The 21055-nt window shown below is 42.6% G+C and overlaps 3 protein-coding genes across 7 annotated transcripts; all 3 read left to right on the top strand.

Moving 5' to 3' along the window:
• Positions 1–3394: 3394 nt before the first annotated feature.
• On the top strand, positions 3395–11197 carry prc1b (protein regulator of cytokinesis 1b). Of its 5 annotated transcripts, none has more exons than XM_068724295.1 (15): positions 3395–3487; positions 3728–3860; positions 5158–5280; positions 5461–5694; positions 5963–6133; positions 6532–6681; positions 6801–6948; positions 7048–7184; positions 7769–7864; positions 7959–8105; positions 8213–8323; positions 8421–8534; positions 8852–8954; positions 9151–9185; positions 10472–11197. In XM_068724295.1, exons 1-14 carry the CDS (start codon positions 3477–3479, stop codon positions 9168–9170), a joined length of 1698 nt encoding a protein of 565 aa, XP_068580396.1. In that variant the 5' UTR covers positions 3395–3476; the 3' UTR covers positions 9171–9185; positions 10472–11197. The 5 variants fall into 5 exon arrangements, with proteins under 5 accessions (XP_068580396.1, XP_068580393.1, XP_068580395.1 ...); XM_068724292.1 differs by having other exon boundaries at positions 8852–9031; XM_068724294.1 differs by lacking the exon at positions 9151–9185.
• Positions 11198–12317: 1120 nt separating this feature from the next.
• Positions 12318–14717, top strand: ptpmt1 (protein tyrosine phosphatase mitochondrial 1). The gene is made up of 4 exons (XM_068724300.1): positions 12318–12574; positions 13689–13769; positions 13863–14054; positions 14168–14717. The coding sequence occupies exons 1-4, from the start codon at positions 12428–12430 to the stop codon at positions 14294–14296; spliced, it is 549 nt and encodes a 182-aa protein (XP_068580401.1). The 5' UTR covers positions 12318–12427; the 3' UTR covers positions 14297–14717.
• A 1164-nt stretch (positions 14718–15881) lies between these two features.
• On the top strand, positions 15882–19180 carry ndufs3 (NADH:ubiquinone oxidoreductase core subunit S3). Its single transcript, XM_068724396.1, has 7 exons — positions 15882–15954; positions 16532–16597; positions 17297–17394; positions 17721–17870; positions 18002–18127; positions 18285–18404; positions 18900–19180. Exons 1-7 carry the CDS (start codon positions 15900–15902, stop codon positions 19068–19070), a joined length of 786 nt encoding a protein of 261 aa, XP_068580497.1. The 5' UTR covers positions 15882–15899; the 3' UTR covers positions 19071–19180.
• The last annotated feature ends 1875 nt before the right edge of the window (positions 19181–21055 follow it).

Below are 21055 nucleotides of genomic sequence, written 5' to 3'. Positions count from 1 at the left end.
ATGATTGTATTGTTCCCATGCAGGATTATATAGAGATAAATGGTGTGTCCCGTGACGGATGTAAGCAGTATTTTGTTAGGCTGTATAGTTCAGGTTGTTCACAATTCATGTAATCTCATCACAGTTGTATGTAGATATTTGTACTTAAGTGTGTTCAGCTGTAATTCTTGTCTAAGAGAAGACACAAGACCAGAGCATAGCTAAGTCATTCAGAGAAGATGAATATGGCTGAAAAAGTAACGCCAGGCCAAAGCAGTGCAAGCGTGTGCTCTCTGTGATGTGTGTGTAAATTAGGAGAAATTAAGATCACTTTCCTGTTGCTTGGTTTTAAATATAAATCCATTTCAATCTAAAGACTATCACAATGGTGGTCTGAAATACTCTGAATGTGAATCTATGACTACAAGTTGTATTTGATCAAACGCTGGTTCTGTATGGTTTTCAAAAATGTTTCATGAGCAAAAAGAAGTTATAATATTAAAGCGGAGTTTTGAACCCCGGCCTCCGGATCTTAAACCACGATACCATCATAGTTTTAATTATATGTAGCTTTAAAAGAGAGAAAAATGTGATTATATATTTGCATTAAAGCAGCACTTTTGGGTTATAAAATTGTTTTATTGTTGATGTTCAAAGATGAACCAGATCGGTCATCAGAGGACGGTGAGGAAGAGCCTCTAAGTGCTCGTCCTCCACCTGCTGCTGCTCCTCTAAACCAGTCATGAGTACATGACTAACGTTGGATTGCATTTTTTTGGGATGAATATAATTCATGCGTTCATGGTATGTTTTTCACTGTGACAAATATTAACCTTCCAAGCTACTGTAGTGATGGGATGCCACAGTTTCACAAAATATGGTGTTTCCATTTCATACAGGAAAGAGAGGGGCCCGAAGAAGGTCCATGGGGAGCGACAGGGACAGGGAGAGGGAGGTTGAGGAGCATCTTCTAGAGGAGCGTCTCCTAGAGGCCTCGAGGAGAAGAGCCTCCACTCCTCCACCAGCACCCCTTCCACTTCCAGCACGTTTGTCATGGCCCTGCTCACGCTCCTTTCAGGTGTGGAGCCATCATGAAGGTATGATGATGCACACGCTCATACATGCAGAGACACACAAGGTCTACACACGTATCACCACCTCGACACCGAGGAAGCACTGACGTCAAAAAATCCCTGGTCTATGGGTCAGTACCAGACAATCACGAGCATTGAATGTGAAACTTTCAGGGTTTTAGCCCACTGGTACCACGGCCACTTGCCAACTGAATGCCATATTTAATCAAATTAAAAATATAGATTTCTTTAAGTTTGTTTGATACATTAGTGCTGTCCGTCCTGAATTAAGAGAGGTAGGCTCCACTGTTCTTATCTAAATTTGTGTTAGATTATAATAAGTGTTGTATTGCTAATTTCGACTCATGGTATGAAAAGCTGGCACTTCTGAGGTCCCACTATCTTTATATGTAAAAAAAAAAAAAGCCTTACTTTTTTAAAACCCTGCTTGGCTAATTTATCAAACTTGGTCAAATGAATTATAAAGTGAAATGACTCAAAGTAGGTCTGTAGAGGAACCTATAAGAGGCAAAAAGTGGTTCAGGGCCACCACAAAACTAGTCATCAAACAATGTATAGCCTAAAATCTACAATCAATGAATACACAGACCTAATTATTAATGAATACATCTTACAGAAAGTAAAGAAACGTCCATACAGCAAAGGCTTTCTGTAACTTTGTCTATTTATTCATTTCAGAACAGCATTAAGAAACATCCTCTCATCAAAGCCCGAAGGCCCCCCCCCCCCCCCCCCCCCCCCCCCCCCCCCCCACACACACACACACACACACACACACACACACACACACACACACACACACACACACACACACTCCATATATCTGTGTGGTGGGGGTTGAGGACCAGCCCAGGGTGATACGCTGGGACTTCCATGATGGGAAAGCAAAGGCAAGCTTCCACTAAAGAAAATGCAGTTATGGTAATTTTTGATGGCCAATCCAAGGTTAAGGAGGGAGGCTGCTATGTAGTTCTGGAGTATAACTTAAGGGGACAGTCACCCCCTTACCTTTTTAATGTGACAAAAGAGACTGTGGAGTCGGGGTATGGTTTATGCCTACTTGGCTTTTGCTGCTTTTTTCTTCTGTTGTTTAACGTGTGACAGCAGTGGATGTGGATTTTAGGAGTGCCCTGTCAACATCCATCGCTAAACAATCCCATTTTCAAAATATACAAAAGAATTAGAATCAATGATTTTATTATATATATATATATATATATATATATATATAGAGAGAGAGAGAGAGAGAGAGAGAGAGAGAGAGAGAGAGAGAGAGAGAGAGAGAGAGAGAGAGATAGATAGATAGATAAACAGTAGATAGATATGTATATATATACGTACATCTCTATATTTGCTTTTATGCCCCATGTTTTTGTAAATGTTTGTGTGTTATTAAAATGTTCTTATTGTTATTTGTTCTGCTGATAGCTGCTTTACTGATGCATTGAGCTCAAGGTATTTATATAAAAGTGTAATTTACATGTATTAGACCAGCTACATACATCATCCTCACTTCAGTATTTTTACATAGTTGTGTTTATTTTACTCAGTGTTGGTTAAGATTAGTATAGGATAGAGTTTAAGGGTTCGGGTTAGAGTTACAGCTCTATTCATTTTCTTATTGTGGCACATTGTATCTGATTAGGTACGTATTAGCCAGACAGCCGGAGGCCGTAGACTAATTAGACTAATGTAGCCTACCAACGCGCCACACTGTGTGCATGAGGATCCACATCCTCAATCCAATGTCTATACACAACACAACATACACATTAATGAAGTAACAATATAAATCCAGAAACATCCTATATAATAATTAAACACTGACAGGGAACTGCAAAATCAATACTTTTACTTTCAATACTTTATGTACATTTTTACAATACTATTTACATACTTTTTTTGTATGAATGCAAGAGTTTTAGGAGTTTTCGGCAGTGTGGAAAATCATCAGAAATCATCTGAATACTTTTTCCACCACTGGTCTGCTGTGAAGTCTAAGATTAACCACCGCACCGCTGTTCCATGAAGTGTCAAACTGCTGCTGAAGATCACCACACCCACAATGAAACTAGTGCGTTTGTTTTCCCATCTTCAGTTGTTCAGCGATGGGCGGTTCACTCGAAACCGTTAAACCCGCTCCCCCCGGCGGCCGACATTGGTTTGACCCAACACGCGCTCTCGTGGAACGAGCCAATCAGAGAGCAGAACGCAACGGGTACGCGTATTTTAATCCAATCAGAGAGCAGAACGCCGTGGTGCTCGTATTTTGAACTACGTACCAACGGCCACGGACAGAGAGAGAGAGAGAGAGAGAGAAGTGACGCTCCGCTCGTGTCTGTGACAACTTTTTAGTTTGTTTTAAACTCTTCACCGATAATCACAGCAGAGTGGAATTCAACAATGAGAAAGAGGTGAGCTTTTTATTGTTTATTAACCGATTAATAAACTTTGATATTCTGTAAATGAGATAGCACGTAGCTAACTGTTGATCAAATTAGCCAGCTAGCATTAGCTAAAACAACTCCAACGTCTGTTAGCTTGATCAGTTAACGTTACGTGACTTCCGTGTTTTCTGTGGTCTTTTTTTTCAAACGTCACGATTGGTGCTCAATAGATGTATTGATCACCTGTCCTGCTGTCTGTCCCTGTAGCGAGGTGCTCGCAGCAGAGGCCGTGTCGTGCCTGAATAAAGCGCTGTGCCACCTGAAGGACATTTGGGAGGAGATCGGCATCCCCGAGGACCAGAGACTGCAGAGGACCAATGTCGTCAAGAACCACATCAAGGTGAGACATTGGTTTACCCAAACCTGCTGCTTTCTTAGGTCAGTAGATGTAGCTGTGATCTGAGGGATTATAAACGGGTTTCGACAGAGGAGGGTGGGGATGGGGGTGAGTGAAACTAACCACACCATCGAGACATCTGGCCATTAATCAAAGTAGTATCAGGTCTAATGCCAGGTAGGTTTTCACAGCCAAGGACTTTACCTCTGTGTTTTGGTACTGTTAATGAAATAATGGGACCAAGATATGAACTGATTGAGACATTTGACGGTGTATAAACATGCTTGTAATGGCAAGTTTCAAGAAGGCTTCAAACATGCAGTTGTTTTGTTTTTTTTAGCTTATCAGCTGCCACACACATTGATACCAGAGTATCTAAAATGTATTAATCACTCTCTACCTTTTTACTACCGATTTATCTGAGATGTATCTCAGTGACAGGCGTTCATCAGTCATGAAAAGAGTCCAATCTTCTGTCTGCTGATGACGTTAGTTTCAACATTCTGACAGCTTTTCTTCTCTTTTGCTCCGCATCCCCCGACTTATGGGCATTCATGTGATTCATGCTGTCAGCAGCAGGGCTGATGTCTAATCGAGTCATGGCTCACGTATCACACAGATGTGACATGTGGATGAATGATTAGCTAACTACAAGTCGTGCATGCAGCTGTTATATCGATATAATAATGTGAGGCTAGTAATCGTTTTAGATGTTGAATATCATAATGTGGCATAAGTGTTGGCTAATCCTGGTTTTAAAGGCTGCATTACAGTTGTAGTTGTGTAAGTATTTTGTAAAAGCACCAATAGTAAACCCTACAGTATTGATACATTTCGACCATATCACTCAGTCCTAACTAGAGCTCCTTCAGTCTATTTCTATTTAAATTATTGCTGTTGCATTTGAAGCCAGTGCTGGATATGATGATATCCAACTTTCTGTGCAAGATTGTCCGGTATACAAACTGATGGAGGCAAACCAGTTACAACAATTAAAATGTCCTGTTTTCTACAGTTGAGTTGAAGTACTTTGTGCTCTCATCCTCTGGATTGTTGGCAGACAGCAGTAGAGCGTCTAGAACAGGTGCAAATAAAGCAGCATTTTTAGACCAATGTTTCTGCACCAGGGACCAGTAGTACTGGATACAAAGACAACTCCAAACGTATGTTGGGACCGGAAAGACATTATTTTAATGAATAGCTGCGTCCATATCGGCCCTCAGTGTCCGTTACTGGACTTCAGTAGATCCACACATCTGTCTGCACAATGCTGATTTATGTCACTGTCTTCCTCTGCCAGAGTTTGCTGGATATGATGATCAAAGAGGAGGAGTCTCTGAAGACCAGGCTCATAAGCAGCATTCAAACCTGCAGGACCGAAATGGAGACGCTCTACCTGGAGCTCCAGCTGCCCGTGTTTGAGGTAACGACCACCACCAGCAGAGTGAACGCTGCTAAATCATCCAAATAGTCCTGTTATTGTTATCTGCATAACGTCAGTTAATATAAAAGTGATTGTCGTTGTTGGTTGGTTGATGATAAACAAGACTTTAGTGGCTTGAGAAACGTCCTGAACTTGTCGTTCTCTTCTTGGTGCGTTCAGGAGGAGACTGGCATCAGCATGCTGCAGCAGGAGAGGAACATCCGCACCCAGGTGGAGGCTCTGATGGCGCAGAAGGCTCAGCGGATGCAGCAGCTGAAGGCTCTGCTGGACCAGGACCAGGACCTGTGCGACATCCTGTGCTCCATGCCGTACGGCATCCATCCGCAATCCGTCCCCACGCCAGAACAGCTGGAGAGCTTCAGCCAGCACATTGCCAACCAGCACACGGAGAAGGTGAGAGCTTGCTTTGTTACGTCTGTGGAGTTATTTTGACTGCATGAGGAGGAAAGTGTTTCTTCTAGGAAATAGATAGCGTATTTTATAATACACTCCCGGATGCTAGACACTTTCTTTTTGACATTTTACAGTAAAGATGAGGTTGGTGTTGATATAAAACTACATATCTGTCACATAACCGCAGACCTACACAGACACACGTTAGTCATAAACACTGATCGGATCTGTTCTTGACCACATGGGCGCGCCGCTCTCGCGGTTTCAGACGAGGCGGTACGCCGAGTTCACGGACCTGAAGAGGCAGATCATCGTGTACATGGGAGAGCTGGACCACGTCCCCGAGACCAGCTTCGAGAAGGACGTGGTCTGTGAGGACGAGGACTCTTTCTGCCTCTCGATAGACAACATCACGTCACTCAAACTGCTTGTTTGTCAGGTAAGATGTTTTGTTTTGCAAAACTGCATTTAATGGAATTTTGAGCTCCTTAAGGATAAACGTTTCCCCGAGGATGGAGTTGTAGCAGCGGAGGTGACTCTTTAGAAAATACACTTTTCTCAAGCATCATAACTTGCATCACCACACTGTTAATATCAGTGTTCATTTACCTAAATGTAATGGCATTTTGAATGCATTTATGACGTTCCTTTAAGGCAATCTTATCCAGGTAATGCGTCAAGTTCATATCTCTGATCCCCTTCAGCGAGTTATAGTCCTGATCGTTAGTTTCTGAGAGGATGAGGTGGAGCCTCCTCCTCTCCTCTTCTCCCCCACCCTCTCATGTTCGATGCGTTTGTATAATAAGCGATCCAACGGTGTTCGTGTCGATCCTGCAGCTGGAGGAGCGCAAGGCGGAGAACGAGGCGACGTGCGAGGCTCACCGGGAGAAGATCCAGCAGCTGTGGGGAAGACTGGATGTGCCTCAGGAGGAGAGAGAGGCCTTCAACGAGCACATGGTCACATCCAGGAAGAGGAACCTGGAAGCGGTGAGAAGATCTTAGTATTACTTCCGCTTTTTTTTTTTTTCCCCCCTTCTGTTCATGACCGTCAGTACTCTGGCTGTTCTTTTTTTTTTTAAGTTTACACCTTTTTTTTCCCTCTTCAGCTACAAGCAGAAGTTCGGCGTCTGGAGGAGCTCAAGCGGCTGAACATCCACAACGTGACGGACGCCATCCGCTCTGAGATCGCCGTGTTCTGGGAGAAGTGCTTCCTCAGCAGCGACCAGCGGCAGGCGTTCGCTCCATATTTTAGCGGTGGGTTGTCTTGTTCAACGTTTGTCTTCATCAGAAAAGTACTAAGGTTTAGAAAAGTGCTGAGACTTTAATTGAGTTTTTATTTTATTTTTTTTATAGAGGACTTTACTGAAGACCTGTTAAGTCTGCATGACGCTGAGATCCAGCGCTTGAAGCAGCATTATGAGGATCACAAGGAGCTTTACGACGGCGTCCACCAGTGGGAGGACAGCTGGAGACTCTTCCTGCAGCTGGAGGTGAGTACCATGTGACGGGGGAACTAACGCACTCGCTGTGAGCAGAAACCAGAGGAGCAACGACACTTCTCTAAGTCCCACCCACAAAAAAAGGCAGACCGGCCAATCACAGCGTAGCATCGTCCAGCGCCTCTCCGTCTCTGCTCCACAGACTCATCGATGGCTTCACATGTTCTTCATGTTCAGCCTGGTTTAGTGGATTTGCAGCTCGTGGAGCTAACATTAGCCGAGTACGTTAGCACATCATGAACTAGCGTTAGCACGTCTATGAAGTCACACTGAATGTATATTTAACCATTGTTACAGTATAGAACAGAAGACTCCCGCTCACTGTCTTCTTCACTTGCATTCAGAGATATTTAGTCAGTATTTTGTACATCGAGGTATTCTCCTTCACTCTAACATCAAACCTGGATTTATCCCTTATACACATATTCTGAATCCATGGCTCTACATTGAAAGCCTCAATGGGGACATTTGTGTCCTTCAGGTTCTGAGTGTCTGTATTTTAGCTACACACTTTGTCATATTATAGTTATTTCAGGAGCTGAGGTGGAACTTTCTCGTTCGTCTTTCTCTCACAGAAAAAAGCCACAGATCCGACAAGATTCACCAACAGAGGAGGGAATCTTCTCAAAGAGGAGAAACAGAGGTCTGAGCTGCACAAGAGCCTTCCCAAGGTAAGACGTGAGGGCTGCCTCTCTTCTAAACAACTTCTCTTTTGAGCATTTGACAGTAACTCATGCTTTTGTTTGTTTTTGTTGGTTTTTTTAGCTTGAGAAGAAATTAAAAGCTCAGATTGATGCGTGGGAGAGCGAACAGGATCGTGAGTTTCTGGTAAACGGGCAGAAGTTTCTGCAGTATGTGGAGGAACAGTGGGAGCTGCACCGAGAAGAGAAAGAGAAGGAGAAACAAGAGAGGGTAAACAAGCTGCTGCCTTGTTGTTGTTGTTGTTGTTGTTGTTGTTATTACGGGCTCATGTAGCCAGTTGTGTGCTGCTGACTCTTCCCTCTACAAACTCTTCACAGCACCTCAAGAAGAGCAAGCAGACCGAGGAGGACATGCTGTACGGGACGGCAGTACGGACCCCCACCAAACGAAGACTCCTCGGGACGCAAACCCCAAATAAATCCCGAAAGGTAGTGAAACGATTTCACTTTTATACTTTCTTGCTTTCTTACACATGCGGCCTCTTCAACTCCACTGACCCGCTCCCCCCTCCGCCTCTCTCGTCAGTTTAATGCGACCTCCAGCATTTCCAGCGCCACCCCGAACAGCACCAGCCGCTCCGTCTACGGCGGGACCGTCTGCCGCTCGCCTGCGCCCCGCCCTCCTCTGTCCGCTAACAAGGTTGGTTTCATTTTCAAGATGGACGACGCCGAGATCGTTCAAGTATTTTCTAGATTACTTAATTTATCGTCTATTGGTCTGTAAAAAAAAAAAAAAAAGAAAAAAAAAAGTAACATCTCAATTCCTCAAAGTCAATCTTAAGGATTTTAATTTAGATAAATATCTGTTAAGTCGATATCTGATGCTGAAGGAGGTACTGCTGAGTGTGAACTAGTATTTCCTTGCGCTGCGCTCGCTCTCATCCATCCTTTCCCTGTAAAATGTCAGCGCTGTGTCGTTTTTAAAGAGGATAGTTGGTCTGACGCGTGTCCCTCCAGGCTCCGGCATCGTGGACGCCGGGTGGCGGTAAACCCCCCAACCCTCGGCTGCAGGGCTGCAACAAGGAGAACGAGGCCCAGCTGAAGGGGAGCCCTCTGAGCGGTGCGTTGCTGATCCCCGCTAGTCCACAGCGTAACTTCAGCATAGCCTCTGTTGCCAGCACATATTCCCAGTTTGCGGTAATTTACTCTTTTGTCTCTAATCTCATTTTCTCCGCTTCCCTTTTTTCCCCTCATTTCTGTGCAACAACACATTTAAGCGTGTCGTGAATGCTGATGGTGTAAATTTATGTTTTTAGAGGGACTTGGTCAACGCTGAATCTGTTCAGTCAAGGTGTGTTTGGAATCCTAAAACTGTGTGATTCTGACTAATCTCTCTTATTGCAGTAACCGCATGCCTCTGATTAAAGGCAACATTGCCCTTAAAGAGCAACTTCACCCGCTGCTTTAGCTTTAACGCGCACAGTCAGCGTTCAGACCACCGACATCAGCCCTGCCCTAACAAACATGCAGCGGGGGGGGGGTCCAGTTTGTCCAGTTTGAGTCTCCGATCGAAGAATTTGAGGAACGCCAAAACACCCAAATGCTGGAAACTTCTCGTTTACAAAGTGCTTCGACAGACAAAGCAAGAGCAAGGCCACATAACAGCAGTGAGGTCCAACAACAGCTGACCTCCTTTAAAGGAGTGAGAGGGTTTCCTGTCACTGAAAACACAGAAAATGAGTGGAAAAAGTCAAATGCTCTTATCCTGCAAATGTACACATTAGTCTGCTGGCTGGTTCCGTGTCGGTGTCTGAAGCGATCCCCGGTCTGTGGCACCAGATGGATCGTCTCTGGCGAGGACCTCCAGAGTGGAGTGGGAAGCCTGCCGGGACTCACGTCGGTCTGAACGCAGCCTGTTTATCCCACGACCTCTGACCTCTTTCTGTCTCTCCTCACCTGACTTCTCACTTCTCAGTCTGTTGAGCATGGACCTCGAGTAGTCAGGGTCATTCACAGTAACACACGAGTATGTTTGTTCAAACCGCGAGCTGATCTGATGCCATGCAGAGGCACGGGATGGGGGATGTCTTTGATTGGTCAGGACAAATTTGCCCCAAATAATCATATATTTGTTTATATGTTTTTTTGGTAAAGGGAGGCAGATTATAGTGAACATAACAAGCATTTGTTATTTTGTGACGTGAAGTATGAGGCAATTTCACAATTGTAGTTATGAGCTTGTTAAAGCTCGTCATCTGGCGCTCAGAAGCACTACCACTATCGTCCACAGGGGGGGGCGCCAACATCACCGCAAAATGACGGTTCCTCGCTTTTAGTAAGGGCCACAGCTGCGTTCACTCAAGCAGCAACTTCAGCGCACTTTTTGGGGAGTTTGTCCAACAGCTTCCTGCTAAATGTAGGAAGTCCTATTTAAAGGGACGGTAGCTCCGTAACGCGTCTCTTCTTGTGGATCAGAGTTCACACTAACCGCCTTCACGCTAGCGTCGCTTCATACTGATAAGAAAACGCCGAGCGGCCGTTTGTTGAAGGCACGTTTGCTTCCTCCCGTGGCGTCTTCCTCCTGTCGTCACGTCACGTTTCCGAGGATTCAACAAGTCTGCTTCTCTGTCTCCACAGCGAGATCTGTCCAAGGCCTCGAACTCCAAGATCCAGCACGGCATCCTGAACTCCACCACCTCTGACCTCTGACCGCTCCGCTCCGAGGGTATCGCAGCGTGTTCCCCTCGCAGAAGTTCTGATCTCCTCCGCTCACTGCCACACGCTTTAATAAGTACATGAAGGTAATAATATGCAAAGTGTTGTGTCTGTGATGGACTCTGTTGTCTGTCACTGTCTGTAAGAGGAAGAGAAATGTCATAAATTAAACTAACACTACTTTGGCTCACTATATTTCGCCAGTTATCGAGATCTACTGAATGTTTGCATTTTTTAGCGCACCTTTTTATTTTTTTTTATTTTATTTTTTTTTTGTAAAGAAACAAAAGAAATTCTTTCTGATGTTATGCAATCCGGGGTTACAGGCCAAATGTATTATATATAAATATACTTTGCACTTTTTAAAAAAAAATATATATTTGCAGCGCATCATGAAATGTTACTCACACACTGTTCCATCCAAATGTGTTTTGTATACATGTATGTATCTGTGTACATATTTCTGTATCCGCTGCTGTCGTCATAGTAACTCCTGTTTGACAAAGACTTTAGTTGTTTAAACTGGACGTTGAGACTGTTAGTGATTAAAGTACGCTCTATATTGGTGCTGTCTAAATATAGTTAAATCACATGCATTCAATACACTGTGTCGGCTGACTTGGAAATAAATGTATTTTCACTTGAAAAGTACGGAGTGATGTTTTTTTATGATGAATCATTTTCCTTTTGAGATATACTTGGGTAACCTTTGCCGTGGATTATTATTCATATTTTTCTAGTATACTCGTGTGTTTCAGAGAAAGTATGGTAGTGAAAGGTTACCTCAGTCATGGAAATGTATTGGTAAGAAATGTGTATGAACCCTGCTCCTCTCTACATCAGGTGTGTTTGAAGTTTCAGTCTTGGTGTTTTATTTTTAAAGACAAAAAGAAAAGTAAAATCAACCTTTTAAAAGTGTTTTGGGTAAATTGTTCATAGAGCGTTCTCTCTATTAGAGATTAAATACTTTATTTTGCACATTTCTGACTCATCCAAGGCAAATTCTTTTCAGATTGAAGGTCTGACAGGTTTCACATTGACTTGTGATGAGCCTCGTATGCAAACTAAATACTAACTTATCGGTGAGCTGCGCATATTTAATGCCATATTGCAAATTTGGGGATGTTTTATAAACAAAATTGGGCGAAGAACTTACGTACAAAGGACAAAAGCTACATGAGCTAATTTTTTAACATTAGGGGCCAAAAAAACGTCTTTTTATTGATTTATATTACTTTAGTGGTTTTACAGTACAGTTGTCTTCATGTTTTTAAAATGTTTCTCTTATTTTCATCTCTTTTTTTTTCTTCCTCCTGCAGACACGTCATGTAACTTGTGTTTTGAGAAACGCATCTCGTATCTTTTCACTTTTATATCTAAATAAAGTTTGTTTGCTGGCAATTAGGTTTTTAAGGTCGATGTCACATTAAAAGTTTATGTTAAAATGTTAATTTACTGTACAGGACAGCAGGATTAATGAACTTTGCAGATGGGAAGTAGCCATGCCAAATATGTTCCAGATCATCTGCTCTATTTTTTATATTTTTATTGTTTTATTTATTTATTTATTTTTGTTTTTGAACATTGGCCCCTAAAATAAATTGTTATACAAATACAAATAATTGAATACAACTTGCAAAACTGTCCCAAACTATCACAAATAATCGAATTTGTGGAGGTCACGGATGATTTTATTCTGAAGGATCCCCACCGGAAGTCCTGCTGTCACCGGAGCAGCCTGCCGTAAATGAAGAAGACGTGACGTAACTACCCGACGTTGAAACCGTCAGGTCAGACCTCGCGTGAGTCACTGTGCGTATCAACCAAGAGGCGGCCGACCTTAGAAGCTAATTTGCTAACATAAGTAGTAGTTCAGTCATGTCCGGAGCGTTAGCACGGCTGCTCTTCTACCCGACGTTAGCCTACAATGTTGTCATGGAGAAGGTGACGTCGAGACGCTGGTTCGACCGCGTGGACGAGACGGTCCTCCTCGGAGCGCTTCCTTTCAGGTCCGACACCAAACAGGTGTGACGTAATGATGCTTTAATTAATGACTCAATGATGCTTTAACTAACTAAAAGTACTAGTAAAACAAGTGACTCAATGACGCTTTAACTAACTAAAAGTACTAGTAGTACCACACTGTGATAATAATACTCCACAATACTCCACTCCAAGTAAAAGTCCTGCAATCAAAACTTAAAAATAGTTAAGACAGACAGACAGACAGACAGGTAGACAGACATTATTTCGCTGCAGCAATTATGGTACAGGTAAATAAAATAACAGAGTATAAAATATCAAATGCAAAATACATACAATGAAGTAGAATAATATTAACTAAACAGTAGTGCAAAGATTTAACCAAACAACAAATATTTATCAGCTAAATATCGCGTTACTTGAAGCGTTAATTAAATGTAGCTGTTAGTGTTTTATTATTATATATATTTCTGTATTCATATGGTTTGCCCTATTCATGTGTGTGTTGCACTTTACAGCTGTGATTTGAGATGTTTATGGTTGGGATCATTTCAACTTTAATTTACATACGTTTGGGTTGTTTATTCTGGAAGTACTTCATTTTTTTTTTTCAGCCACGGACTCCTTATATTAAAATATATGTATAATTATGTTGCTTTTGGAATAACTCTTCGCAGCCTGTTTTTAACAATGTAGTCCTAGTTATGTGAAAGAACAACACCAGAAACGTAAGAGAACGATGTAACGTATATTAAATATATTTACACATAAGATTTATAGATTTGTGAGATTAGAAAGTAATCTATGAACTTTTATATATTTAAAAAAAAATACGTATTATTTGTGCATTTTGAAGCCTTTTGTAAATAAATAAATAAACACATAAAACATTTTCTATTGTAATTTTAAATGAATTAATCTGAAAACAGACTCGGTCACAGATCCCTGGTGTTTAATCAACAGCAATGCGTCATCGTCTATAAGATCATCATATGTTTTGTAGCTTCGCTGTTCTGCGAGAACCACCAAATAGCTGAACTCAGCAATTATCCACATGATTGTTACTACCTGGATATTTCAAAACGGACTCCGTAGCTAAAGTCTCATTGTTTCAGAGACCTGATGGTTGTTGTTGTTGTTGTTGCTGTTGCTGCAGCTGGTAGAAACAGAAAACGTTCGAGGGGTCATCACCATGAACGAGGAGTATGAGACCAAATATTTCTGCAACTCAGCTGAGGTGAGTTCACTTCACAACATTCTAACCAGAGCTTGAGGTGTGGAGTTTGACCAATGACGGGTTGATTTTGATTCTGTTTGATGCTGGCGGCAGGAGTGGAGCGCTGCAGGCGTGGAGCAGCTGAGGTTGAGCACGGTTGACTTAACCGGCGTCCCCAGCCTGGAGAACCTGTGCCGAGGCGTGGAGTTCGCCCTGCAGCACCGAGAGCAAGGCAGCAGCGTGTACGTCCACTGCAAGGCCGGACGCTCCCGCAGCGCCACGATGGCTGCCGCGTACCTCATTCGGGTCAGTACTTCACCAACAACTCGGTGGCTGAACGACGCATCGTTGCACAGAATGAAGAGGACTGTGGATTTTGACTTCTTCTGCACTTTTGTTTTTGTTTCCTCTGCTGACAGTTACACTGCTGGACTCCAGAGGAGGCGTGTCAGAAGCTGGCGTCCGTCCGACCGCACATCCTGGTGCGCTCCGCTCAGCTGGAGATGCTCAGGAAATACTATGAGCAGGTGTGCCAACAGTCCAGCTGAGAGATGGGGGGGGGGGGGGGGGTGTCAGACCTCCTTTATGGTCCTACTGCTGCTGTGAGACTGGACTCAGACAGAGCCTCGTATCAGAATCTTTACCCAATGAAGACAATGCCAAACTACTTGTATGTGCCCCAAGCTTTTTAACTATAATTCTCCCAAGTTTTTACTGGGGTTTTAGTAGTTGTTGTTTTTTTTACAACCCTGATCACAAAGAAACGTTCCTATAACTCCCTGACCAGCTGGTTTCTTGCTTGTGGCTTAAAGGTGTAAAAGAAATGTAAACACAAAGAACTTTTCAAATATCTGAGCAGACCAATCATTCGGGTTCATCCCGAAAAATACTGTCAAATTCCTAAAGCGAGGAGGCAACATTGCAATTCTGTTTGTTTGTGACTGTAATAATAAAAAAACGCTCCACTTATATCGAGTTGTTGTGTGCTTTTGGACGACAGCGATGAGGACGTCTTATTACTGCGTTTACAGGAAAATGCTTTATTTTAATATCATATTTTCATGTTACATGTGTGTGAATTCTACTAACGTGATGAAATTGAAACATCTACTGACAGAGACGCTGCTGTAGTACTAGTACCTGAAAGTTATCCTTGAGTATAGTATTGTAATATTTGTCAATATCTCCAATGGGAATGTTGTGAAGTTAACTCAAATATATTTATCTGATGTGTTAATGTTTTGTTAATTTTTTTTTGGCTACATGAATTATGATCATAAGATTGAGTACAAATATTGTTTCTTCACAATTTAAACATTTTAGGAACTTTTCTAAACTGTCCAACTTTATTTATTTTGTTACTTTCCTTTGTTTGAATATATTTTACTGTTAATACTTTTACACCTACTCAAGTAACTTTTACTTTGTGACTTCCTCCACCACTGATTTCACTCAAGTACTGTACTCAAGTACAACTTTGAGATTCTTGTACTTTACTTCAGTATTGATTTTATGCTTACTTCTGTTTCTAAATATTGTATTTTGTACTCCACTAAATTTATTTGACATCTATAGTGTTAGATCTAGACAGGCAAAAACACAGTATATACAGTATATATGATATATAATATAACCAAAAATTGTATTAGGCATTTAACTTTATGTCCACCCAACCAGCAATAACATTACACAGTTTAAATGGTAGTGCATTAATAATAATGATCCAGTAATATAATGATACAATACTGACGAGGCTCATTCGGGAAACGGCCATACTGCTGGAGGCCCGGGAGAACCAGAACCAGGACTGAGAGGGGCAGATCCTGCTGCAGTAAAATGAGAGGTTTTCTAAAGGAAGTCTGGTGCTCAGAAACAATACCACTTCTGTCCACAGGGGTCGCCAAAATCACCACTAAAGAATAAAAGTTAACTTTAGTAGCTTTAAGTAACATAAATGTTTCTATTATTTTATCGTATTGTTCTGATGCCTTAGATTGAGTATTTCTTTCCATGTAATACCGATTAAAAGCAGGGAAATTGCAAATGAAAGCAGCTTTCATTGCACCCCTCCTCCGGCCCGCCAGGGGGCGACAGCCCGCCAAACAGTCTAAACGTCTTCTGCACGAAGAACAAAGCGGCTGTGGAACAAACATGGCGGCGTCGCTAGTACGGTTCGTCCGCGGAGGTCTCGGAAAGAGTTTTAACCGTAAGTTGATCATAAACCTCTTTTATTTTGCACTCTCTGTTTGCTGCAGTGATGCATACAATGTGTTGCGTGTCTGTTCCTGGCGGTGAAAACAACGCAGTGCTATTTTGTAGCCGTTAAAATGTGTCAGGTTTGACCTTCGAGCTAGCTAATGCTAACGTTAGCATGCGCTGAGGACAGTTCATGTTGTGTTTATGTGACCGTTTATTTAGACAACATTAACGCTCGTGCACGAGTCTTATAAGTAGATTCGTGAGTTTAATGCTTCTTCTTATTGTCTTGTTGCTGACATCACTCCAGCTCACCTACAGCTCTGTAGATTAAGACACAGAGGTAGGTAGGTAGGTAGGTAGGTAGACAGACAGACAGACACATAGATAGGTAGGTAGATACTTTATTAATCCCGTAAGGGGACATTTTTTCGCTACTGCAGCATTTATGTTACAGGTAAATAAAATAAGAGTAAACAAATAGTAGTGCAAAGATTTAACCAATCAACAGAAGTCATCAGTTGCGTGCTTATACTGTTTTACTATTTTATTTTTTGACTCCTTCCTCTGTGTTTTATGTTCCTCAGTTGCAAGAAGTTCATGTCTCCTCCAGCAGCAGAACAGACTGCAGAGCTCCACCACCGAAACCAGTCGTAAGTACACACTAACTAACTAACTAGCTAACTAACTGATGCTGCAGGAGGCCAGTGGTGGAAGAAGTACTTGGATCTTTTAGTAAAAGTACAAAGGCACTAGCATCAAGTACTCATTGGGCAGACTGGCCCCTTTTAGAGTCATATGTATTATTATTATTATTATTATTATTATTATTATGTTATTGTGTGATAATTATTAATCACTTTAACCCTCATCCCACTAACGTCATATACAAGGACCCCGAGAACAAACTACTGCAAGAAACAACCATCATGGCTCAACGTATTTATTTGCAAAACACTACTAATTATGTAATTAATGAAGTCAGCACATTATTATCCTTTTAAGATCATTTGCATATTGTGTTAAACTAAAATAGATACGATGACAACTGTGTCCGTCTCCCTTTAAACTGACTGAAGATGCCCCTACCATCGTGATAGCATGTGTTACCAAAGTAAAAACACAAACGTGTTTCAGCTAGAAGCCATAATCAGAGTAATCACTCTATCAGTGTTGGCAATCAGGAGAGAGAAAACACAGTTTCATAAAAGGATCCATCCCAGAATGCATTAGTCGCATTAACTCAAGCCCGGTGTCGCGCTACAACCTGTTTTGCAATGTTAATGATGATAATGATGATTCCTACTTGTCCGGTCCTCCCTAACCTCTCGTCTCCTCTGTCCTCCATGCAGCCACCGTCAGGCCCAAGGATGCCGTCGCTCACAGCCAGCTGGCAGCCTTTGGGGAGTACGTGGCTGAGATGATGCCCAAATATATCCAGCAGGTCCAGGTCAGTTCACACGAGGATCAGAGCTCACAGTCCTCCTGTGCTGCTCGGTGCTTGAACGACCAAAGGGCGGGGCTTACTGTGATTGAGGGGTCACTGTCACTACCAGAGGGCCCCCCCCCCCCCCCCCGCATTCCTTCAGAACAAAAGTAAAACGGCCATGAGAGGAAGTCGTCAAATACGGGGAAACAATCTCATTGATCTGCTTCGTATGTGTTGACATGAAGAGTGTTTAGATACTTACTTACTTACTTACTTACTTAGTGTGTGTTTGTGTGTGTGTGTGTGTGTGTGTGTGTGTGTGTGTGTGTGTGTGTGTGTATATATAGGTGACCTGTTACAACGAGCTGGAGGTGATGATCCACCCTGACGGAGTGATCCCTGTGCTGACCTTCCTGAGAGACCACACCAACACCCAGTTCAGGAACATGATCGACCTCACGGCTGTCGACATCCCATCACGGCAGAACCGCTTTGAGGTAGCTGACACACACACACACACACACACACACACACACACACACACACACACACACACACACACACACACACACCTAGACGTATGGCCTAATGGTGACAATCAATTGTCTGTCTCTGTGCTGGTTTACAGATTGTGTACCACCTTCTGTCGCTGCGCTACAACTCTCGTCTCCGCATTAAGACGTACACAGACGAGTTATCACCGGTGGACTCTGCGGTTCCGGTCCACATAGCCGCCAACTGGTACGAGAGGGAGGTGAGTCAAGACCCGGAGGCCCGGTCCGGTTTTATTGTAATTCCACTGACATTTGGACAAACTGAGCCTAAAAGTGTGTGTGTGTGTGTGTGTGTGTGTGTGTGTGTGTGTGTGTGTGTGTGTGTGTGTGTGTGTGTGTGTGTGTGTGTGTGTGTAGATTTGGGACATGTTCGGCGTGTTCTTTGCCAACCACCCAGACCTGAGGCGTATTCTGACGGACTACGGCTTCGAGGGTCACCCCTTCAGGAAGGACTTCCCTCTCTCCGGATACGTAGAGGTACTCAGTCGGCTTTATTCGGCTTCGGTGTGTGTGTGTGTGTGTGTGTGTGTGTGTGTGAGTGTGTGAGTGTGTGAGTGTGTGAGTGAGTGAGTGAGTGAGTGAGTGAGTGAGTGAGTGAGTGAGTGTGTGTGTGTGAGACTCTTGTTTGTAGTCGTATTGGCAGGAATGAAGCTTTACCCAGACAGTAGGAAGAGAGAGAGAGAGAGGACGTTAAACCGTTTTCTCTGGTCATAAAAGCAAAGTGTGATTGTTGATATTTGTTATGGTGACAACACACGTTACGCCGGGAAGAGAGCGGATGCAGCTCCAGAGACGAATGTCTAGCTAGTTAGCTAGCTAGTCCTTTTTCCGGCGATGCGGGGAGTGAGACCGTTGGACCCAATGTAGCATTAAAGCACGGTGGAATTAGCAAGCTAGCTAACCGGCCAGCTGTCTGTAGGTTAGGTAAATAGCTTGCTAATATATATTTGTATCGTGCCGTTTGCTCTGCAGGTGCGTTACGATGACGAGGTGAAGCGAGTGGTGGCGGAGCCCGTCGAGCTGTCGCAGGAGTTCAGGAAGTTTGACCTGAACACGCCGTGGGAGGTGTTCCCCGCCTACCGAGAGCCCAAAGAGGCCGCGCCCAAGCTGGAGGCCGGAGACGTGGCCCCCGAGACCAAATGAAGCGTCCCCTCCGTTTCATCACCACGTTCTGTCTGTCAGGGCCATTCTGGGACTCCTGAACAAACCCCACCTGAAATATTTATGTAAATAAAAAAACAGTAATAACTCAACCTTCATGAGAGTTGTTGTGGTTCTTATTTCTTCCTGGTTAAATGTATGTGGATACTGCAGCTCTTTGTCTCTTCAGTACAAAGAGTACTTTTGGTGTCCACATACTTTTGACTTTAATAAAAAATACAAACACTCTTGCTACTGTGTGTGTGACTGCTTAACTATTATATCATCTATTTATTATTACTCAGGCATTAATGTAAAAGCAGGGTTTTACAGTTTTTACTGTCTTTGAACTATTAACTAGTGATTATTTTCATAATTCATCTGCTGCTAATTTACTCCATCAATCGATTGATTGTTTGATTTGTAAAAAATAACAAAAATAGTGACAAATGTCACAACGTTCAGGTTCTTTAGTCTTATCAAGTGCACAACAATTACAGATTTATTTATTTATTGTAGCCTTATGCAAACTATAAATATAAACATATATATATATATATATAGATCTGAATCAGTTTTGTTTGCACAGGAATCTGATGATTTTGGTAAATGGTCCATAACAAACTACAATAGTAAAAAGAATAAAAAAAGCAAACAAATCTATAAGAATACTTGAACCATGTATGTTATTAAAGTGAGTGGTCACCTGGTTAATCCACTAACTGTTTCAGCTTTAACCTGGACATTTAAATGTGTGTCAAAATAACTAAAGCTGTCCGATAAAAGAAGTCGAGTAGAAATATCAAGTGGCACGAAAAAAGAAAAGACTTGAGTAAAATACCTCAACAATGTACTTAGTTACATTCCAACAGTTACACTCTGGAAAACGCACATGTTCTAATTCTGAATGTTATTTGAAGAACTGGGTCATTATGAGTTAAGGTTACAATTATTGTGTCCGACACACAGACTGTTGACAAGAACAGGACGTCGCCATCTTTTCTTTTTTGCAACCGATAAACTGAAGTGACCATATTTGGACTGAGGAGGAGTGACGTAGAGGCGGCGTATACGTCTGGTATCACCGTGTAGCCCCGCCCTAAATCACACCCGGAGCACTGAAGCCATGATGCCCTCAAGTCACTCTGTCTGGAGGTTCTCCACCACTCACATCCACCTGCAGCCTCATTATATACACGCTCTAGTAGGCCCATCGGATGATGGCAGTCCCTTCAACTTTAATGGAATGTGCACCATGTGCTGGAATAGGCTGCAAAACTGGTTTCACAACGTGTTTTTACTGTCAACAACTGCAGCGGTGCCAAGTTGCACGAAAATTAATTATAGCAAATGGAACAAGGAAATAATACATAATAATACTTCTTCTTCCCGTAACAACCCAGACAACCAGATTGTCTACATCTCATCACAGACGAATGTGAAATCAAAGCGTTTGGCTTCTGTCTTTCTCTCAGCAGCATCACGTACATTTAAACAGCTGCTTTTAGCGCTAAAGAGACAATTAACCCCAAAAATAAAAAAAACACACATTGTATCTTTTTACCTGTGTGCTATTTATCAATCTAGATTGTTTTGGTGTGAGTTGCCCAGTGTTGTAGAAATTGTCCGTAGAGATGTGTGCCTTCTCTCAATATAAAGGAACAACAGGACACTCTGCTCACAACAAGAACTGTGGAATATCTCCAGTAACGGGTCATGATTTCTGCACAGAGACTTTGCTGTTGAGTTTTCCAAATGTGAGCTGTGTGTCATCTATTCCCATTATATTGGAAAGAAGGCCGACATCTCTGCAGCCGATATCTCCAACTCTCTGTAACTCACAACAAAACCATCTACACCACAGACTGTGTATAAGAAGTGGACGCAGTCATTGTTACGTCTCTCATTGGTTTATGAACTGCGGTCTTGAATCTCAGATTTCGCCATTTAGTGACGTAGAGACACCGTATACGTCTCTGGTAGAGACC

Source organism: Cebidichthys violaceus, unplaced genomic scaffold (genome assembly GCF_023349555.1).
Source record: "Cebidichthys violaceus isolate CVI_PGR_0920_01 unplaced genomic scaffold, fCebVio1.0.p SCAF_30, whole genome shotgun sequence".
Taxonomy (NCBI): domain Eukaryota; kingdom Metazoa; phylum Chordata; class Actinopteri; order Perciformes; family Stichaeidae; genus Cebidichthys; species Cebidichthys violaceus.
The sequence above is the reverse complement of the archived record's forward strand: the minus strand, read 5'-3'. Positions and strand labels throughout refer to the sequence as shown.

What these genes read in the sequence shown, in the direction of transcription:
- prc1b (XM_068724292.1), top strand. An exon ending in TCAAACTGCTTGTTTGTCAG is followed by an intron (nt 6,134 to 6,531) that starts GTAAGATGTTTT and finishes TCGATCCTGCAG; the next exon opens with CTGGAGGAGCGCAAGGCGGA. An exon ending in GCTGAATCTGTTCAGTCAAG is followed by an intron (nt 9,186 to 10,471) that starts GTGTGTTTGGAA and finishes CTGTCTCCACAG; the next exon opens with CGAGATCTGTCCAAGGCCTC.
- ptpmt1 (XM_068724300.1), top strand. Translation starts at nt 12,428, where the DNA reads ATGTCCGGAGCGTTAGCACGGCTGCTCTTCTACCCGACGTTAGCCTAC. An exon ending in TCAGGTCCGACACCAAACAG is followed by an intron (nt 12,575 to 13,688) that starts GTGTGACGTAAT and finishes CTGTTGCTGCAG; the next exon opens with CTGGTAGAAACAGAAAACGT. An exon ending in ATTTCTGCAACTCAGCTGAG is followed by an intron (nt 13,770 to 13,862) that starts GTGAGTTCACTT and finishes TGCTGGCGGCAG; the next exon opens with GAGTGGAGCGCTGCAGGCGT.
- ndufs3 (XM_068724396.1), top strand. Translation starts at nt 15,900, where the DNA reads ATGGCGGCGTCGCTAGTACGGTTCGTCCGCGGAGGTCTCGGAAAGAGT. An exon ending in CTCCACCACCGAAACCAGTC is followed by an intron (nt 16,598 to 17,296) that starts GTAAGTACACAC and finishes TCCTCCATGCAG; the next exon opens with CCACCGTCAGGCCCAAGGAT. An exon ending in CACGGCAGAACCGCTTTGAG is followed by an intron (nt 17,871 to 18,001) that starts GTAGCTGACACA and finishes GCTGGTTTACAG; the next exon opens with ATTGTGTACCACCTTCTGTC.